This window comes from Cricetulus griseus, chromosome 4 (genome assembly GCF_003668045.3).
Source record: "Cricetulus griseus strain 17A/GY chromosome 4, alternate assembly CriGri-PICRH-1.0, whole genome shotgun sequence".
Taxonomy (NCBI): Eukaryota; Metazoa; Chordata; class Mammalia; order Rodentia; family Cricetidae; genus Cricetulus; species Cricetulus griseus.
This window is the reverse complement of record NC_048597.1, coordinates 230,581,063-230,599,841: the sequence shown is the minus strand read 5'-3', so window position 1 is coordinate 230,599,841 and position 18,779 is coordinate 230,581,063. Positions and strand designations below refer to the sequence as shown.

At 43.5% G+C, this 18,779-nt stretch overlaps 1 protein-coding gene across 2 annotated transcripts in view; it reads left to right on the top strand.

Annotated features, from left to right (window-relative positions):
- The first annotated feature begins 4,954 nt into the window (after nucleotides 1–4,954).
- LOC100760123 (sodium- and chloride-dependent transporter XTRP3A) overlaps nucleotides 4,955–18,779 on the top strand; it is a 37,708-nt gene continuing 23,883 nt past the window's right edge. For both annotated transcript variants that reach the window (XM_035444095.1, XM_027415523.2), the window contains exons 1-2: nucleotides 4,955–5,931; nucleotides 17,200–17,340. In XM_035444095.1, the coding sequence (XP_035299986.1) occupies nucleotides 5,739–5,931; nucleotides 17,200–17,340 (334 nt within the window). In that variant the 5' untranslated portion in view covers nucleotides 4,955–5,738. The remainder of the gene's footprint in view (nucleotides 5,932–17,199; nucleotides 17,341–18,779) is intronic.

The following is an 18,779-nucleotide window of genomic DNA, read 5'->3' as shown; positions in this document are numbered from 1 at the left end:
AGTAGTCCTTGAGGATATTTGTAAGCAGAGGAAGGGAGGGAAAGTGGTGGAGGAGGAGGAGGAGATCTATAAATGCCATGAAGAGAAAGGTGACTGTTAGGGAGTTCCTGAAGCCCAAGAACCCATGCTGAAGGCAACTAGAAAGGAAAGTGAACTTCAGATAGGAAAGGGTTTCCCCTTAGCTATCTATGTAATTATTTTGGAACTTTGTTAAGCATTCAGTAGGATAAGAGATGTAGGAAGAAAGATTTGAGGCACACAGAGATAATACGACCCAGAGCCACAGGTCAACACCTCAACCAGAGATGATTAATTAAAGAAGCAGGGCCCTGCTGACATCTGTGCTTACCACATATGCAGCCACAACCTTGCGAAACGATTCCAGAAGCTCCTAACAGTGCCCAAAGATCCAGGACTCTTGGGGTTTGTACTGCACAGGAGTAAAAAACAAAAGGAATGGGGGAAATGTGGGTAGGAGCAAGATGTGTAAACTGATCAACTACCTGTGAGGTCTAGGCAGAGGGGGAACTTTGGAAAAACAGTCAGGGCCAGAGTCAGGGTTTGGTGAGACAGCAGAATCTGGAGCCCATGAGACAGAAAGGCAGAACAGGGGTGCAGGTCTGGATGAGGGCACGGGAATTTCCCATCCTGGAGTGATCATTGCCTCAAGGGATGGAATCACCTTTGGTACATGTGACCTTCCTGCCAGAGGATGACTAGCAATAACTCTGGAGAAGCCTGAGATGCCCTTGATCAGCACCCAAAGAGGGAGCAGGGGCAAGAAGAAAGTCACATCCTTTCCTGAGGAAACAGTGCAGCATGCAACACACAGCTCTTTCCCACACAGCTGCCTACAGTCTAAGTAGAGAGGGTTGCTGCATCGCAGGCATTATCACTAAACTCCCAAGCCAGGACTGCCTAGTGGAAGTTGTGCAATGATGTTCTGTCTTTCCAGTCTCCACACAGAAGCCACCAGCCACAAGTGGCTAAATGGTTGTCATAATGGACAGTAAATTCCAGGCTCTTGCTTTACAAGAATAGGCTTAGCTGCAAGTTTCTGGTATTGAGGAACCTTAATACTTGGCAAATTAAATTCTACATGGAAATGCAATGTACACTGATCACTGTAGTAAGGTTACCCTGGGCATAATATCAAAATCCTGGAGATTCTAAGGCTGTGGGCAGTTCCTGAAAAGATCATTTAGTACCTAGTGTGAAACATATGACCCTGAAAATACAGGAGGAGGAAGAGTCATTTTAAAAATTTTAGTATCTATCTAAAAATACACTAGAAAAACAATAGCTTTGTATACATCATAGTATCATAAAGTTTCATTTTTACTTTTAAAAATATTTATTAAATGTGTATGTGTTTGTTCCTGAGTGGCAGGAGCCCTCAGAATTCAGAAGAGGGTATCAGATCCCCTGTTAAAGGAATTACAGATAGTTGTGAACCACTGTTGTGGGTGCTAAGAATTGAATCTGGGTCCTCTAAGTGCATTTAACCAGTGAACCAGCTCCTGGTTTGTTCTGAAAAGTGAATTGTATTTGTCCCTTCTGGGCTGTGGCTGATATATCCTATTCATCCTTAAAAGGTAGGTTTTTCACCTGCAGAAAAATGCTGTGTATTTTTATACTTATGAGTTAAACTCTGTTTTCTAGAACCCAGGTATGCAAGGGTCAAATTCCTAAGGACTCAATTTTTAAAAATCCTCAAAGCTTTGCAAACAAAGCTAAGGAGTTTGGACTTTATCTTGTGGGGAACTGGAAGCTTTAGATGGTAGTTAGGTAACAATGGAAATCACCAAGATGAGCAAATGATTGAAAGCTACATAACCTTCATATTAATAGGGTAATGATATGGAATCCAGATGCACTTAGTGGTCCACACCCATGCACTCAAGCCATGTCTCCCTCTACTCCTCCTCTTTAGGGAAGTGCACAATGTGAACTTCAGGCCATTGTGTCCTGATTGCCATTGATGCCGTGGAGGTAAAATCTGAAGAAAGCGTTCTCTGCTTGTAGGACACCAAACACCCCAAAGAGAAATACCTCAAAGAGCTGAGCTCACTCTACTGCCCAATACTCTGTGGAGCTCTGAGTGACCAACTGGGGCATGTAGAGGAATTTTGAGAACATGTTTTATTAAATACAGTCCTTACTGAGGACTGAGTTACTGTATAAATCATCTAAAGAAGAAGTAATAGTTAAAAATCACCATTTGCAACTATTTACTATTCTTCACTATCAGCTAAGCTCTTATGGCTGGCTACCTGTGTCACTTACATACATGGTGAGAACACTGCTGAAGGTCTTCTCCCCAACCCCAGTGATATGTTAGAAGCTCGGAATAGCCTAAAGTTGAGGCATTTGCACAGAAATTAACAAACAGATGAGAAATTTTTCTGCAAAAAGTCTATAGACATTTGTCACACTGTCATTAATGTCCACGCACTGCAGTATTCTCTCCATGTAGAGCCCCACCACCACCACGCTCTTTGTGATTGTAGCAGCCCATCTCTCCACAGATCATCCCAGATTAGAGTTATCAAATGCATTTTTGGGGTGGCATGGTGATCTGACTACTTTATTTGCATTTACTCAGCCTGGGTGATTCTTTATGCTATACACACACACACACACACACACACACACACACACACACACACACACTAACGCACACACCCCACAGAGAGACAAACACAGAGATTCTCACTTACTGAGCCTCACATATTGGGCTAGCTTCCCAAGGCAGCTAAGACCAGATGCTGGTCTGGTCCCTGGAGTAAGGACTAAAAGAAGGGCATTCCATGAGGCTGGTAACTGTTCTGGGTATCTTTCTGAGGTGCCCAGTTCCTAAATGTCACTATGTGGCTAAGAATCCCATAGAAAAACTAATTTGTGATACCCAAAACATAAATACATAGCTGGAGGCAGCAACAATTGTTTTGTCCAAACTATTCACCACCTTTCCAGGACCCCTTACCAGGCTGCTGGGGCTGGAGATGGCTCATTGGGTAAAGGGTCTGCCTATAGGCATGAGGATTTGAGTTTCAATCTCCGGCACCCACATAAAAAGCCAGGGACAGTGGCACATGACTACTTCTCCAAATACTGAGGAGAGAATATGGAAACTGGAGGGTCCCTGGAGTGCATTAACCAGCCAGCCTAGCAGACTCCTAGAGGATCAGTGAACTAAGGTCTCTAGGCCATAACTCATTCACTGCTGAGATTAGCTTTGCTAAGGCATTGACTGCTCAGGGATATCTTCATGACTTTGGACTTGATAAGGAAGAAGTCGGGCTTTTTGTTATTATTGTTATTTTTGTTTTTTGTTTGTTTGTTTTAGAGATAGGGTCTCTATGTAGTCCTGGAGTCACCATGTTAAACCAGGCTGGCCTTGAACTCTCAGATCCTCCCGTCTCTCAAGTACTAGGATTAAAGGCATGCACCACACTCCTGGCAGGAAAAGATTGTGTAAAGTAAGACATGGGGCGGGGGGGGGGGGGGGGGAGGGGGGACCATGAAAACAACTTTTTAAAAAAGTTGGATAGATTTGTTTTGTTTTGGTTTTTTTGGTTTTTTGAGACAGGGTTTCTCTGTGTAGCTTTGGAGCCTATCCTGGCACTCGCTCTGGAGACCAGGCTGGCCTCAAACTCACAGAGATCCGCCTGCCTCTGCTTCCCGAGTGCTGGGATTAAAGGCGTGCGCCACCAACATCCTGCCGAGATTTTGTTTGTTTTGTAATATTTATTTTCATTTTATGTGCATATGTGTCTGTGTGTGTGTACATGCAGATGCATACAGATGCCCTCAAACAACAAAAGAAGGCATTGGATCCCCTAGAGCTGGAGTTACAGGTAGTAGTGAGATAGCCATGTGGGTGCTGGATACTGAACTCAGTCCTCCAGCCCACTTGTTTATTTTTTGAGATAGGGTCACCTATAGCAGGCTAGCCTTGAACTTGCTATGTCGCTGAGGATGACTTTGAATTTCTGATCTACCTGCCTCTACCTCCCAAGTTCCAGGATTACAGGTGTACCTCCCCATACATACCCAGTTTACAGAGAGCAAGGAATAGAGCCCAGGATCTCATGTATGTTAGGCAAACTCTAACAAACTGAGCTATATACATCTCCAGCCCAAATAAGACTTTCTTGAAGTTAAGAATTCAATTCTTAGAAGACACTTATGATGGACTAGAAAGGCAACACAGAGTAGGAAATGAAACTGTTGGTATATTAAGCAGATATAGGGCCCCATAGTCAGAGTAGGCAAACAAATGCAAGTCAGTAGAAAAAGACAGCCCAATAAAAACTAACCAAAGGCTCAGGCAGACATTTCAGAATCCCGGGGCTCTTTTGATGGCCCAGTGAGTACACGGAAAGGTTGCAGACTTGTCAGATGTCAGGGAAATCAAAAGGCAAATTGAACCATCAGTGCACAGTCATAAGTCTAGACAGAACTTTAAAAACAGGATGGCAGGGCCAGTGAGTGGTAAGATCACTTGCCTGGCTACCCACAAATGGTTCTCTGACCTCCACTCGTGCTGTGGCACCTGCCCCCAATAAACGCTTGTTTTTGTTTTGTTTTGTTTTGTTTTTTTAAATGTCGAGTGATAGCGAGGATTCAAAGCAGCTGAGGCTAATGAGACTGAACTGGTATTTCCTAATGCTGTCCATAATCCCCAAACTCCCTACAGTGAGTGCATCCATCAGAGGAATATGTCAGAATAGTAGCCACAAACTGGAATAACACAAATGTCCATCAGCAATAGACTGGAACTAGGCGTGGGAGGAAGCTGAAGAGGGGGGTAAAAATCTATAATCTGAAGCCAGAGTCCTTCTGCTGTATTGTGACTGCTTTATTCTTTACTATTTTAAGGTCAAAAGTTCTAGGATAGGTAGTTTAAGCTTGTTGGGGTGGGGGTGGGGGAGCAGGGATTTGTTTTGTTTTCTATTACAGATGAAACAGAGTCAAAGGTGTTAAATGACTTGCCCAAGCCACGGAACTTAGCCAGTGGTGGAGTGGAGACAAACAGACCCGAGGTCACTGCACTAAACTTTGTGGAGTCAGGTTCAACTACATTTCCTTGTTGGACCGACAAAAGCATGAAAAATCTTAGGTTTCCACCTAGCCTATGGAATGAGAGTCTCTAGCTCCCATAGGCCTCACAGCAGTTGTTCAAAACCTGATTCTGCCACACTACAGGTGTAGGGAAGGGCAAGTAAATGGAGACGCTTAGGTCTCTGTGCTAGGATCAAACTGAGGGCCTCAAAAGTGCTAGGGCAGTCAGTGCTCTGCCACTGAGCCTCCACAGCCAACCTCTCTATGCAAAACTCATTTCTCCTCTGGAACGCCCTGGGTCCCTGTCTATCTGGTTCTGGGAGTCATCCCTTTAAATTGTCCCTGCAACTCCGATTTAGGTGAACTAGGTGGTATGAACCAAAAGAAACTGCCCCAGTAAGTCAAAAGAAGCCAAGAACAAGTCATCCCTCGGCTTTTAAATGTTCCCGCCATCTGAATGTCAGCTCTGGCGTGAGAGTGCTGTGTTTCCCTGTTGCACAGCAGCGCCTGGCATATAGTATTGCCATCGATGAATCAGTAAGAGGTTGAGGAAATGTGATCCTTTCCCCACGCTCTGAAGTCCACACCCGGTGCCAAGGAGGGGCGCCTTCCCCGGCGGGGTGGGGCTCGCCGCTCCCCGCTTACCGGCCTCGCCCCTCTTGCGCGCGTTAATGAGATTAGCAATTAAAAGGCGGGCGAGCAGCGGCCAGAGACCAGGCCCTGACGGAGAGCGAGCTTGGGACATGGAGAAGGCACGGCCTCAGTGGGGCAACCCGCTGCAGTTCGTGTTCGCCTGCATCTCCTACGCCGTGGGCTTGGGCAACGTGTGGCGCTTCCCCTACTTGTGCCAGATGTACGGCGGAGGTGAGTGCGGACACGCAGGACGCCGGTGGCGGTGGCGTTCAATCCCGCGCGCCCCAGCTCGGGGTGGCATTCTGTCCCGAACACCTCAGCTCAGGAAAGTATTTGGTCCCACGGGTTTCAAGGTGCAGGGACTTTCGCCCTAAGATACTGAGCCTAGCGGTCCTAGAGCAGCAGGTGCCGGGCAGGGTTAGGCGGGGAACCTGTTGTCCTGTGGCAGAACAGGTGCGTCACCCCTCTACTGAGATGTAAACGTGAGCAGTAAATTGTTTAACAGGAACTTGCCATGCAACCTGCAGATCCGAAATTTAAGTCCCCGACCACAAGTTGAAACACAAATGAAAAGGATCCTGAGTTACTTCTTTAATTTTTATTAATAAAAAAGATTGGTTTGTGTATGTGGAGACCTGGTTTGGGCTTGGAATCACAGAAAGCAGAAAAAACAAATAAATCCATACCCGTTTAATTTGTTTCTTGGTTCTGCTGTTGCTTTGTTTTTATAATGTTTCCTCTGACGGGGGTCGGACGGGGTGAGGGGCAGAATAGATAGCCGCACCCTCACCCTGCATTCCCTTAGTGGAACGAAGAGTTGGGAACTCCTGGGACTGAGACCTGGACCTTCCAAAGGCCAAGTACCTTTCTGGAGTCATTATGACACGAAGGGAGTAAGTCTCAGCATATATATTTTTTTTTTAAAAAAATCCTCTTTAATTCCATTTTCTAAGACCTTGTCTTAAAGGAAAACTCAGCGTACTGAGGCAGAAAATAACGTGGTCACCATCTTTTAATAAGATCAAAACGTTAAAAACTTTTTAAGCCCTTCAGAAAAGGAATTGGTTCGATAAATTGTGGAACATTCACCTAAAGGTGCCCTTGACAGCCAGAAAGGTAAAATTTTAATAAAATTTTCTCTTGATATTTTATCATATGCTAAGTGGAAGGAGAAGTCAGATTCAAAACTGTAACATTTTAAAGCAGCCGTGCCTAAAACCATGCATAGATAGGAGAACTAAGAAAAATATTCTCAAGTGTTTAGAGTAGTTCTCTGGGTGGCCCTTGTTTACCTAATAGCATGTGTGTGTGCACGTGGGGGATTAATCGGCACTCTTTTTCTCACCCTCAGAACAGTGAAAGATGCTAAATTAGTGTTACAAAATTTAACCTGTTTAAGAAAATCTAACCCTCCTGTCACTCTAGCCAGATCAAAACCAACTCAAAAAAGGTTAATCTATAGATTTTTTTAAAAAGTGCATCTTTTCTTAATTCTCTGGCTCCTTTATTATAATTTGAAGTGTGCAGATGCTGCATCTGTAGAGGACACATGCCATCACACACTTCTAATGCTTCATAATTGGCTTTGGAAATCATTATTTTCAGAAGCAGATTTTCATATCTTTAGTACACCTGCATGAATGCCTTTGCCTGGGTCCATAGTTCCCAGCCACCAGGCCAGGTAAACCACACTGTCACACGACGGCTTAATTTCCTGTTTAAAGTGACACCATCACCTGAACAGTCTTCAGGTGGCTACAGTGATGCTAAATGGTTTTTGAATATGTATGTGAAGACCTTCAGGATACTGCAAGAGGAAAGCAGAAGGAATTATAGGCGGCTGCCGTGGATGTTTTGCTGGAACGGAAGGTGGGGTAGATGAATGGATCAGTGTGGAGCAGGTGAGAGGAGGTAATTGTAGATTAGACAGAAAACAAATTCATCCAGAATAAAAACTAAACTGTTTGCCCTGGCACCATAGACACTTGACCATCTCTTGCCTGATATTTTCACTTCACACTGTGCATCTTCAGTTCCTAAGCTCTTCCCTGCCTCAACTACCCACAAGTTGGGTATCCAGCTACCTACTATGTAGCTCCTCCCTACCTTGGCTGTTCTTTACTTGGAGAACTTCCTTGTTACCCTCCCCTGCTTGTCTTTCTGACTCTCCTGACCTGTAAAGTCAGATGAGCACTTGGTCATGAACACTGGGAGCTTTAGAATGTTTCTCTCACCCTGCTCATCCAATCCCCCAGTGCAGTGAAGCCAGAGGCAGTACCCCTGAATGAATAAGCAAGACCTGCAATGAAAAGCTATAAATTCAGGCTGAGAAGATGGCTCAGTGGATTAAAGCACTTGTGGTGCAATCATGGCGATCAAAGTTTGGATACCCAGAACCCAGGTAAACATCTGGCAGATGTAAGAGTCTGCACTCGGGAAGCAGAAACAAGATTCTTAGACCAAGCTGTGTAGCTAGACTAGCCCATCAGAAAACTCTGAGTTCAATAAAGAGACTTAGCTCAGTAAACAAAGTGGAGACTGATGAAGGAAGACACCCACCATCAACTTCAGACTTACACTAAACATATGCACATGTACACACACACACACACACACACACACACACACACACACACGTAAAGTCAACAATGAGAGATGCTGGTGGCACTCCCAGCCCGCTCTAGGTCCATAGTAGTCAACTACCAACAAGTTATTAACATCATCTGAAACCCAGGTTATTTTAACTCACTCAGCCTCCATGGTAAGGATGGACCAGCTACAACATGAAAAACAAACAAAAAACTATAGACTCTAGAATAGTGGTTCTCAACCTGTGGGTCACAAGCCCTTTGGCAAACCTCTATCTCCAAAAACATTTGCATTATGATTCATAACAGTAACAAAATTACAGCTATGAGGTAGCAATGAAAATAATTTATGGTTGGGGATCACTACAACATTGTAGGAAGGTTGAGAACCATGCTCTTGAGTATAAAGAAGGAATGTAAAATGCCTCCTGACACAGATGCAGTCATGCCAGTCAACAAGGAGCATGTTTATAAACTGCAAAAAAACCTCCGGAAATCAAACAGATTGTAACTGCTCCCTTCAACCAGCCCTGAACAAAGGTTGTTAATTCTAAGGATTATGTCCCAGGTGTCCCTCTTCTCTGCACAACTCTTATCAATCCAACCCATACACCAAAGACAAAAAAAAAAAAAAAGAAAAGAAAGAAACCAACAAGGATGTTGAAGGAACTCTACAAAATCCCATTTTCAAAAGAGTCAGCAGGCCAAAGTCCAAGGCATTAATTACTTCTAGACTGCAAATGTGCTGAATACAAATGTGTGAAAACATACACACACTAGCAGCTTTCATAAATGCGTGTGTGCACAATGAATCTACCTTCCAATGAGATCCTTGGGTTCAGCAAACAGGGTACTGCTGTGGTAGTTATAAAGATGAGTAATTGTGTGCTCCAAATAACTGATTGTATGAGTAGGAATTCTGGAAAATAGAGAAATACATGAAGAATAAAATACAAACTCAGAGTCTAGAGATGAGGTTTAGTAGTGAGACTAGCATGAATGAGGCCCTAGGTTGAATCCTTAGAACCCACACAAACAACAACTACAACAACAACAACAACAAACCTGAAATTCCCAGAGATAATAACAGTTCCTATTTCTTATTTAAAAAGTTAGAACTACATTTTACATGTGATTCGATGCTTTGCTCTTAAAATTAACCTAGCCTAAGGGGCCAGCAAAATGGCTCAGTGAGTAAAATGGCTCAGCAAAAAGGCTCTTGCTTCCAAACCTGATGACTTGAGTTCAATCCCGAGAACACAAGATAGAAAGAGAGAACCAACTCCTGCACATTGTCCTCTGACCTTTACATTTGACTTCTGTACATATGACCTGGCATATGTGATAAAACACCTGGTCAGGCATGATGACTAATAGCACTCAGGTAGCTGAGGCAGAGAGATTTTGAGTTCAAGAGCAGTCTGTGGTATGTAGTGAAATCCTGTTTCAAAAAAAAGAAAAAAAAAAAGCAGAGACAATAAAATGGGGGGGGGACTTTTGTAATCATTTTCAAAGTCATATTCTTTAAAAATATAAACTTAAATGGCTATAGCATTCCATTTATAGAGGTAACAACACATTTAACCATTTTCTAGTTGTGGAACCTAATTGCTTTAAAGTTTGACCCTTTATTATCGCATAATTATAAACTTCTAGTGAAAGAGTTGGATCCATTTATAATCATTATCAGACTACATTTTGCTGCTGCTGATAATGATAATAATGATGATTATTAAAGGCAGGGTTTCTCTGTGTAGCCTTGGCTGTCCTGGAACTCTCTCTATAGACCAGACTGGCCTCAAACTTAGATCTGCCTGCCTCTTCCTCCCGAGTGCTGGGATTAAAGGTGGTTACTACCACCTACTAGCTATTGGCCATTTTATGTTTTTGCTATTTGCTTGTTGCATTTTGATCTCTTATAATATAAAATATATTTGCTTTTTCTCTCAAATGATTACAGGTTTTAAGTTCTGATTTTACTCTACCAATAATTAATTCATATTTTTGAAAAATGTTTATTTTCTTCATCAGTATCACAAATGAGATATTATCTTTGATATCACCCCATGGAGTTGAAACTTTTAACACATTCGCATTCCATTTTATGTTGTTATAACTGAATTGCACCAAGTGAGAATTTATAAAGCATAGGCATGTGTTTAGCTCATAAATCTGAAGGCTGCACAGTCTGAGAGTATGATGCCTGTATAGGCTACTTTTCCCTGACAAAGGCAACTTAAGGAAAGAATTTGGCTCACAGCTTAGGGTACAAACCATGCTAGCAAGGAAGTAATGGCAACAGGATGCTGCTGTTTTCCCTACCATCACCAGCACTCTCGTGTCTGTTTGATGTCTATACACACGTGCGCACACCCAGGTGTTCACGTGTTATTTATACAAGTGTGTAGAGGCCAAGAGGTCAACATTGTGTCTTACTTGATTACTCTCTACCTTATTTTTAAAAATTTAAAAACATTTATTTTTATTTTATGTCTATGAGAGTTTTGTCTACATGTATATATCTGTATACCATGTACATGCCTGGCGCTCATGAAGGCCAGAGAGGGTGTTAGATCCCCTGGAACAGGAGTTATAGATAGATATTAGCTACCATGTAGGTGCTGGGAATTGAGTCTGCAAGAGCTGCAAGTGCTCTTAACCACTGAGTCATATCTCCAGCCCTTTTGAGACTGAACTCACCAATTCTGCTAGACTAGCTGGCCAGCAAGCCCCAAGTACTTATTGGTAGGATAAAGCTTGAGGAGGGGACCTTGGGTGGGGGACCATGGAAGATTCCTTGGCAGGCGAGGGGGACCGAGGCAGAGGGGCAAACACACCAGGCAGCCAGAGAGAGCTTAAGTGAGGAGTTTTATTAGAAAGGGGAGGGAGGGGGAAGGAAAGAGAAAAGAGGTGAAGAGACACAGAGGCAGAGAGAGAACAGAAGAGAAGAGGGAGATGGGAAAAGTCCTGTCTGCCCCAGGGGAACAGTGGGGAGCAGGAAGAGAACTGGAAAAGAGCCCAAACAGAAGTGAGAAAAGAGAGGGAGAAGAGCCGGAATGAGAGTGAAAGTGGGCAAAGGTCTGTCTTTTAAAGGAGTCCTTTGTACCAGCGTGCAGAGTAGTACTCTTGGAACTCTGGGCTGACCAGGGTACTGCCTGAGTGCATTCTGCCAGGTGACAGGGGCAGGCCAGCATAATGCCTGAATACCAGCACTTATTATCTCTGACTCCTCAGTGCTGGGATGAAAGGCATAACCAATTTTTTCTGTGGGTGTTGGGAATCAAAACTCAGGTCTTTACATTTATAGGGCAAGGCTTTTACAGACTGAACAATCTCCCCAATCCTTCATTGTCCTTTTTATTCAGTTCATAACCCTAGCCTATTGAATGGTACCATCCATATTTAAGGTAAGTCTTGCCTTTTCAATTAAATCTTCCTGGAAATCACCAACAGATCCAGAGGTGTGTTCCTATTGTGATTCTAAATCTAGTCAAGTTAACAGTGAAGATTGCTCATCAGAGTGCCAGTATCTGCTCTTCATTATCCGTGTTATAACACAACAGATGACTGTACATGCTGAAACAGAGCAGCTCTGCCCAGAAAAACTTTTATTCCAAAGCCACTCCATCCATTTGTTCCACTAATTCATTAATCCAGAAGCTCCAAATCTAACTATCTCTCATAGGTCCCACCTACACATATCATTACCATATGAATTAAGAACTTAACGTTTCCAACACATGAAATTTGTGGGACACCTTCAAATCACAGCAGACTTTTACTTCTTGCTTCTCTCCTTACCCCAATCTACATAGCACATCTTTAAAATATAATCTGGGGTTTCATATATGTGACAATGATTATTTTACTATTAATATCATGTTTCCCTATTCATGGATTCCTTTTCTCTTTTACAGTACTTCTTCCAGTGAAACCAACAGCATTATTTTTACCCTTCATTGTTTTGCTTATTTATTTACTATTGATTACTTATTTTATAACACAACTCCATACTTGAGTTCTTTCTTCTGATCCCACGCTGCAGCTCATCAACAAGTAATTCTTTCAGGAACAGAAAATAAAAGACTTAATTTCTGAGACTATCTTTGCTTTGTAGCACCATGAATGGGTTGCAATTTCCTATGCTCAAAATTTGTAGATTTTTTCTATTGTTTTCAGATATTTAATTCTGTGAAGGAGAATTCTGTGACTAATTTTATTAATTCTTAGGTACTCTAGGCACTTAAAGTATCACAGAAATATATGTGATGCTCAATAATCTCAACTACGCTATCCGAAATTGTCTTACAAATCTCACTATTGCACATGTTCCAACTGTTGTGTCTGTGGTGTTCTATCCCCCTCAGTTCTAGATAGTGTAAGGGCTTAAGCTTGCTGGCCATGCCTTCTGTCTGTTCTTATGATGTCCACCTCTTGATTATTTTTCTGTGAGCTGAACTTATCATTGTGACTATGCTGTACTATTTGCTCCACTGGGCTTTAAATTCAACAATTATATTTTTTCATCTTTCAGAAACATGTTTTCTTTTGCACTGTTTATCATCATTGCTTGATGGACAAACACAATTCCTCTCTGCATCTTCTCTTGCCCACAGCAAGTCTATTTCAGAGGAAGACATTTGTTCTAATACTCTACATTTGTTGTTGTTGTTGTTGTTGTGTGTGTGTGTGTGTGGTTTTTTTTTTTGTGTGTGTGTGTGTGTGTGCACACGCGTGCGTTTTGATCTACAGTGTCTTATCATAAGTTCAAAGAATACTTATCATTGCCCATCTTTATGGATAGACTTTCCCCTGTCTTATCTAATGCACACACAAGTAAAGTCAAAGAAGTTAAAATAGTTCTGTTTGTATACTTAGGCTGCTTTTTATTTTATTTATTTATTTATTTATTTATTTATTTATTTATTTGGTTTTTCGAGACAATTAGGCTGCTTTTTAAAAATCTATTTTGTTTGTGTAGCAGTCAGAGGACAACTTTTGAGAGTCAGTTCTCCCCTCCCACATGTGTGTCCCAGGAATCAAACTATGATCATCAAGCTTGGTGGAGAGCACCCACACCTGCTAAACCATCTTACTGGGCCCTGTGTGAATTTTTAGATACTTTGTTCTTAGCAACATGAGTGACTTTCAAAACATTTCCATCATTATCCTCCAGTAAGATCTCTATCACCTACCCTCCTAAATAGAACCATTACTGTAGAACCATTATTACCAACAGTTTGTGGAGGGCCTGCTCCTTGACAGAACTAAAGGGCAGTGGTGAGCCAGATAGTCTTCCTCTGTCCTCAGTGAGTGACTTACAAGTGTGGTGGTAGCAATTGCCTCAAGAGCAGGAACCATCAGACCAAAGATGACGAAGACTCCACCTTAGTATTTGAAGTTGAAGGGTGGTGAGGGTATGTGTAAAAGGTCCAGTAATTCCTGAAAGATACTAACCTGCAGTCACCGTGGGCTCCAGCTTTGCCCAGTGCCATGCAGAGCTGAGTAAGGGGCAAAAGCTTCCTCAATGGTAAGAGACAGTTACCAGGAGAAAATGGCGGTTACTGCATTTTCACATAGCTTATTCTTCAAAAAGTCATACAGATTAGAGGGCAGAGAGGGAAGCCTCTAAGGAAGCCAAATGTGTGCAGAAAATGAAATGGACAGGGGGAGACAGAAGTGAAGGTGCCAAGGGCTCCTTGACAGGGAACAGTGGCCACAGAGGGAAAGAAGTCCTTGGAGATCAAGGAGGGAGTGTAAATTTTATCTCAAGTGGAAGGAGCAAGAAAAGAGGGTTTGACCAGGTCAGAGACTGAGGGCTAAAGTAGGCAGAGTGCCACGGTCTCTGACAGAGCCGGGGAAACACTTACAAACTGGGAGCCCCAAGACCAGTGTGGAGATGTAATGGTGTGTGTGCAATGCAGGTAGAGACACATTGGCAGGTTTCAGGGAACCTAAGAAATAATAACCATGCCACTTCCTCCCAGCCACCCTTTGACTGAGTGTTCCATCCACCCGAGCTAACAGGACACACAGGTGGCAGGGGTGCTACCAAACAATGCTCATGTATGCTCTGCTTACCAATTGTGCATGACAACAGCTGAAAATGACAACGTTGAAAATGATAGAGCATGTTACAGGCTGATACATGCAGCTGTCACTGGATTAGGTAAGAATTATTGGTTCGTGTAAAATGACCACACAATAGAAAAGGGATCAAATTCTCCAAATCTAATGCATGCCTGCAATGCAGCATTTGGGAGGCTGAGGCAGGAAGATTGCCAGCCATAGCCATATAAATGAGACCATGTTCTAAACAAACAAACAAACAAAAAGCATCCCCTCCAAATTACTTTATTGCTTCAAAGGAAAGAGTTAAGTTTTAGCAGAGAAATCTAGCAGACACCACCTAAGCCATGTGAGCAAAGTCGACATTGCCAAGAAGGGGCAAATGGACATCTTGTCCCTCTGGAAGAGGAAAGCAGGTCACTTTAGTGTTTCTGCCAGAACCTCAAAGGAGAGAGAGACATTCCACAAAACAACTTGCTGGTAAACTTCTAAAGTGGAAAACAAAACAAAATACAAACAAACCAAAAAAACACCCTTGAGGAAACATTAAGACCAGAACTGAAGATCTGACTGTATGCTGAATCCTACTCTGGGAAACTGGTAAAATTTCAATAGCTCTGTATAGCAAACGTCTTGTTTTGTTTTGTTTTGTTTCTGCATTGGGAGTCTTTCAGAGAACTTTGCTTTTATGGAACCCAAGTGGAAGTACTGAGAAGAGAGGAAAGTAATGGTTTACAGCAACAAAAATCACCTCATACAGCTCTGTGGGTACCTAACAGAGGCTTGGCAGCTTCATCTGGCCCCGCTCATGTGGCTACAGGCCCTACACACCCAAATTGTCCAACATGTAGCTCCGCATCCTGGGGAGCCTAGAAGGGTTCCATACATGATGTTCCCTGGCTGTACTCCTTGAGGATGAAAACGCTGCAAGCCTCGGGAATACACATGCCATCAAGTTTCCTCCCACATCCTGATGAACAAAGCTCTTCCCAAGGCCAGACCAGACTCATAGGGTAGGGGGCAGAATTCCCTTTTTGTACGAGAATCACTGAAGAGTAGTGACTATATTTAATTCACCAAGTATGCTCCTTGCTGGCCCTTTCCCTCTGATGTCAAGGTCTCCTTGTACATTAGAATTTTTTAAATCAAAGAGGCATGGGAGTAGTTCAGTTGGAAGAGGGTTGGTTAGGAGACTTGTTTTCAAACTAATTGCAAAATATTTTTATATTAATATACAGCACATTTCTCTTATCTCATTGTTGTATAAATGTACACTTTCCTAATGAGTTCCAGTTTTAAGTATCTTTTGATGAGACTACTACTTACAGATACTGTTCTGCTCATGTCTTAGAAATTTGGTCCCCACTCCATAATGTTTAGAGGAAGGGTATGTCAAAAGTGATTCCGTTATGAGGGTTTTGGCCTCGAGGATAGATTGTGGTAATCACAGAAGTGAAGTTGGTTTTAAAAATGGAGTTCCCATCTCACTCTTGCCTTTTCTCACTCTTGCCCTCTACTGCTCTTGTCTTCAGTAAGAAAGGACTCAGTCAAAAGCTGTCAGTGTGCTCTGCATGGCGCCTCCTCCAGACCCAGGAGCCAGTGCATTTCCATTCTTTTTGTTGTTTTTGTTGTTGTTTGTTTTTTGTTTTTCGAGACAGGGTTTCTCTGTGTAGCTTTGGAACCTATCCTGGCACTCACTCTGGAGACCAGGCTGGCCTCAAACTCACAGAGATCCGCCTGCCTCTGCCTCCTGAGTGCTGGGATTAAAGGCGTGTGCCACCAATGCCCGGCCTGTGCCACCAACGCCCGGCCTCCATTCTTTATAACAGACCCGATCTCATTTATTCTGAGATGCAACATAGTGCACTAAGACATGCTACTTATGGAATGTCCGTTGGTTTTGAGATTCCACTATAAACGCCTCATGTCACACTTTCTCAGGATATATATATATATATATATATATATATATATATATATATATATGATGCAGTTGTTCCTTTTGTTCTGTTAAGTGCTATTCGAGGGGGAAATGTACTATTGCTCAATTTATCAACATTTTCTTCCATAGATTGTGCTTTTGCTTTTGTGTCTAAGACATCTTTGCCTAATCTGAAGTTTTAAAGATTTTCCCTGTTGCTTCTTTAAATTTTAATCTCTAGATAGTAAATATAGGGCTATGGTCTATTTTCATAGTTTTATGTAAAACTTGTAATATGAATACATTTAATTTATCTGTACATACATTTTCAATTGTTTTAGGGGTTGGGAAAGTGATGCAAATGCTTACTGGGCATTGCTAAAAATGTTCACATTCCTACTTGGCACCAGGCCTTGGGTTTCCACCTGACCCCAAACAGTAGTCAAGTAAGTAGGCCTTGTCACAGAGAAAAGCTGACCATGGGACTCACTAGGCCTGCTGTGGTTACTGTTTGACACTTTGGATTAGAGAGAGAGAGAGAGAGAGAGAGAGAGAGAGAGAGAGAGAGAGAGAGAGAGAGATTATTTTATAACCTATGAGGCATGGACTACCACTCCATACAGCTTGTAGGGACATAGCCTTTACTATAAATAGATAGGGACAGAAGGGAGAAAAGAAAGATGGATATATGGATGGTCAGATAGATGAGTGAGCTGATGTATGGTGAGAGAAACTGTAGAAGGAGGAAGAAACATGGGCAGAAAATGGCAGCTCGGGGGAAAGGTCTGAGGGTGGAAGGATGGGGTGGAAGGAGGGACTGGTTGGGGAAAGGCAGGGGAAAGAAGCACAGTCGCATAGAGGCAAGGCAGGGTAAACCCATCTCTCCACACTGACCTGATGCTCAGCTCTGGCCTCCCACAGGGAGTTTCCTGGTCCCCTATGTCATCATGCTCATTGTAGAGGGGATGCCACTCTTGTACCTGGAGCTGGCCGTGGGGCAGCGCATGCGGCAGGGCAGCATCGGTGCCTGGAGGACCATCAGCCCCTACCTCAGTGGTGTCGGTATGTGAGATCCTTTTCAGTGCCTCTGACAGAGACTTGTGTGTTCCTGGGCATTACAGGTGTGCAGGTGGCTGTCCATGAGCAGGACCTGGGTGAACTGGGTGAACTGACAGTCCAGGGAGGGCTACCATGGAACTTGGGCAGAGAGGGCCCTGGATTCGTCACCTCATGTGTAGCCCCACCCCCCAGGGAAACTCCCACCTCAGGGCATCACCACTCTGGACCTCAGCTTGAGATTCTGTGAATGGCTGGTCATAGCCTCCTGGCACAGAAGCATTCATTCAGTCCCAGCCACCTACCCTCTGGGGATGTACACAACTGCCCCCTGCTTAACGTGTGCCTGATGCTGACCATGGCATGCAAGTGTGTGAGGTCGTCTCATCTTCACCACACCACTTAGGGGCTCTGGGACACCATAGTGATGCCTGTGTGCAGAAGCCAAGGTGTCCATGCAGACCAGGTGTGGCCCACTGCACCCTTCCAGAGTGACTTCAGTCATTGTCCCCTGGCACCTCAAGGATGTGATTCTCCTGCTTTGTAAAAGTACAGGATTCAGGGCCATCAGTGACCATACATGTTCTATGCAGCTTTCATGCACGAGAAAGGGGAGCAGTCAGGAAGGGTGAGCCATTGTTCAGAAATGAAGAAGGGTCAATTTTATGTGACCTGGTGCATCTTTAGAAAAAATGTGCCAGGGCCATTAGGAGTCATCTTCAAACTGCCTCCTCACTGTGAAGAGCTCTGAAGGCTGTCAGAGTGTGCTGAGGCAGCAATGTACACTGTACATTGGAAAGACAGGGGAGGCTGCCTGGCCTCTTGGGCACTGACACCCACTTACTGGAATGAATTCCCAGTGGTGTGGAAAGAGCTGCTCTGTAATGATATTGATACTGGTATAGTCCACCACACCCAAGGTCAACAACTCACAGCTCTGCTGGTTGCATGTGGAATGACAATGGTTGGCAGTACCCCCGAGGGCCAGTGTGAGTATTCTTTTAGAGCAACCTGATGGCAAACTCGCCCTTTTACACAGTGCTACTGTTGGACCTCATAGGCCAGACCAGTCTGGAGGTAGGGTTGTCTGTCTGATTCACATCTCACACCCAGCCACATGGATGGGGTTGGTTCCAGTAACGCAACCTCCAAAAGGAGCAAGTGTCATATTAAGCATGTGATTGGCACTTCTCCATAGCTCCCCTGGGTAGTTTTGGGCAAGCTCTGAGCTTCAGTTTGCTCTTTTAAAGGAGGACAATACTGTTGTGAGAACTAATGGCACATGAAATACTGAGCCCAGGACCTGACTCTTAGATGTCAAAAACTATCATTAGTCTCCCATCTCAGATGATCAGAGGTTGGGGGAATAACCCCCAGGAAGAGGTCATAGGTATGGTATCAGGTCTAATGAAAACCTGATCCAGGCGTTGGTGGTGCATGCCTTT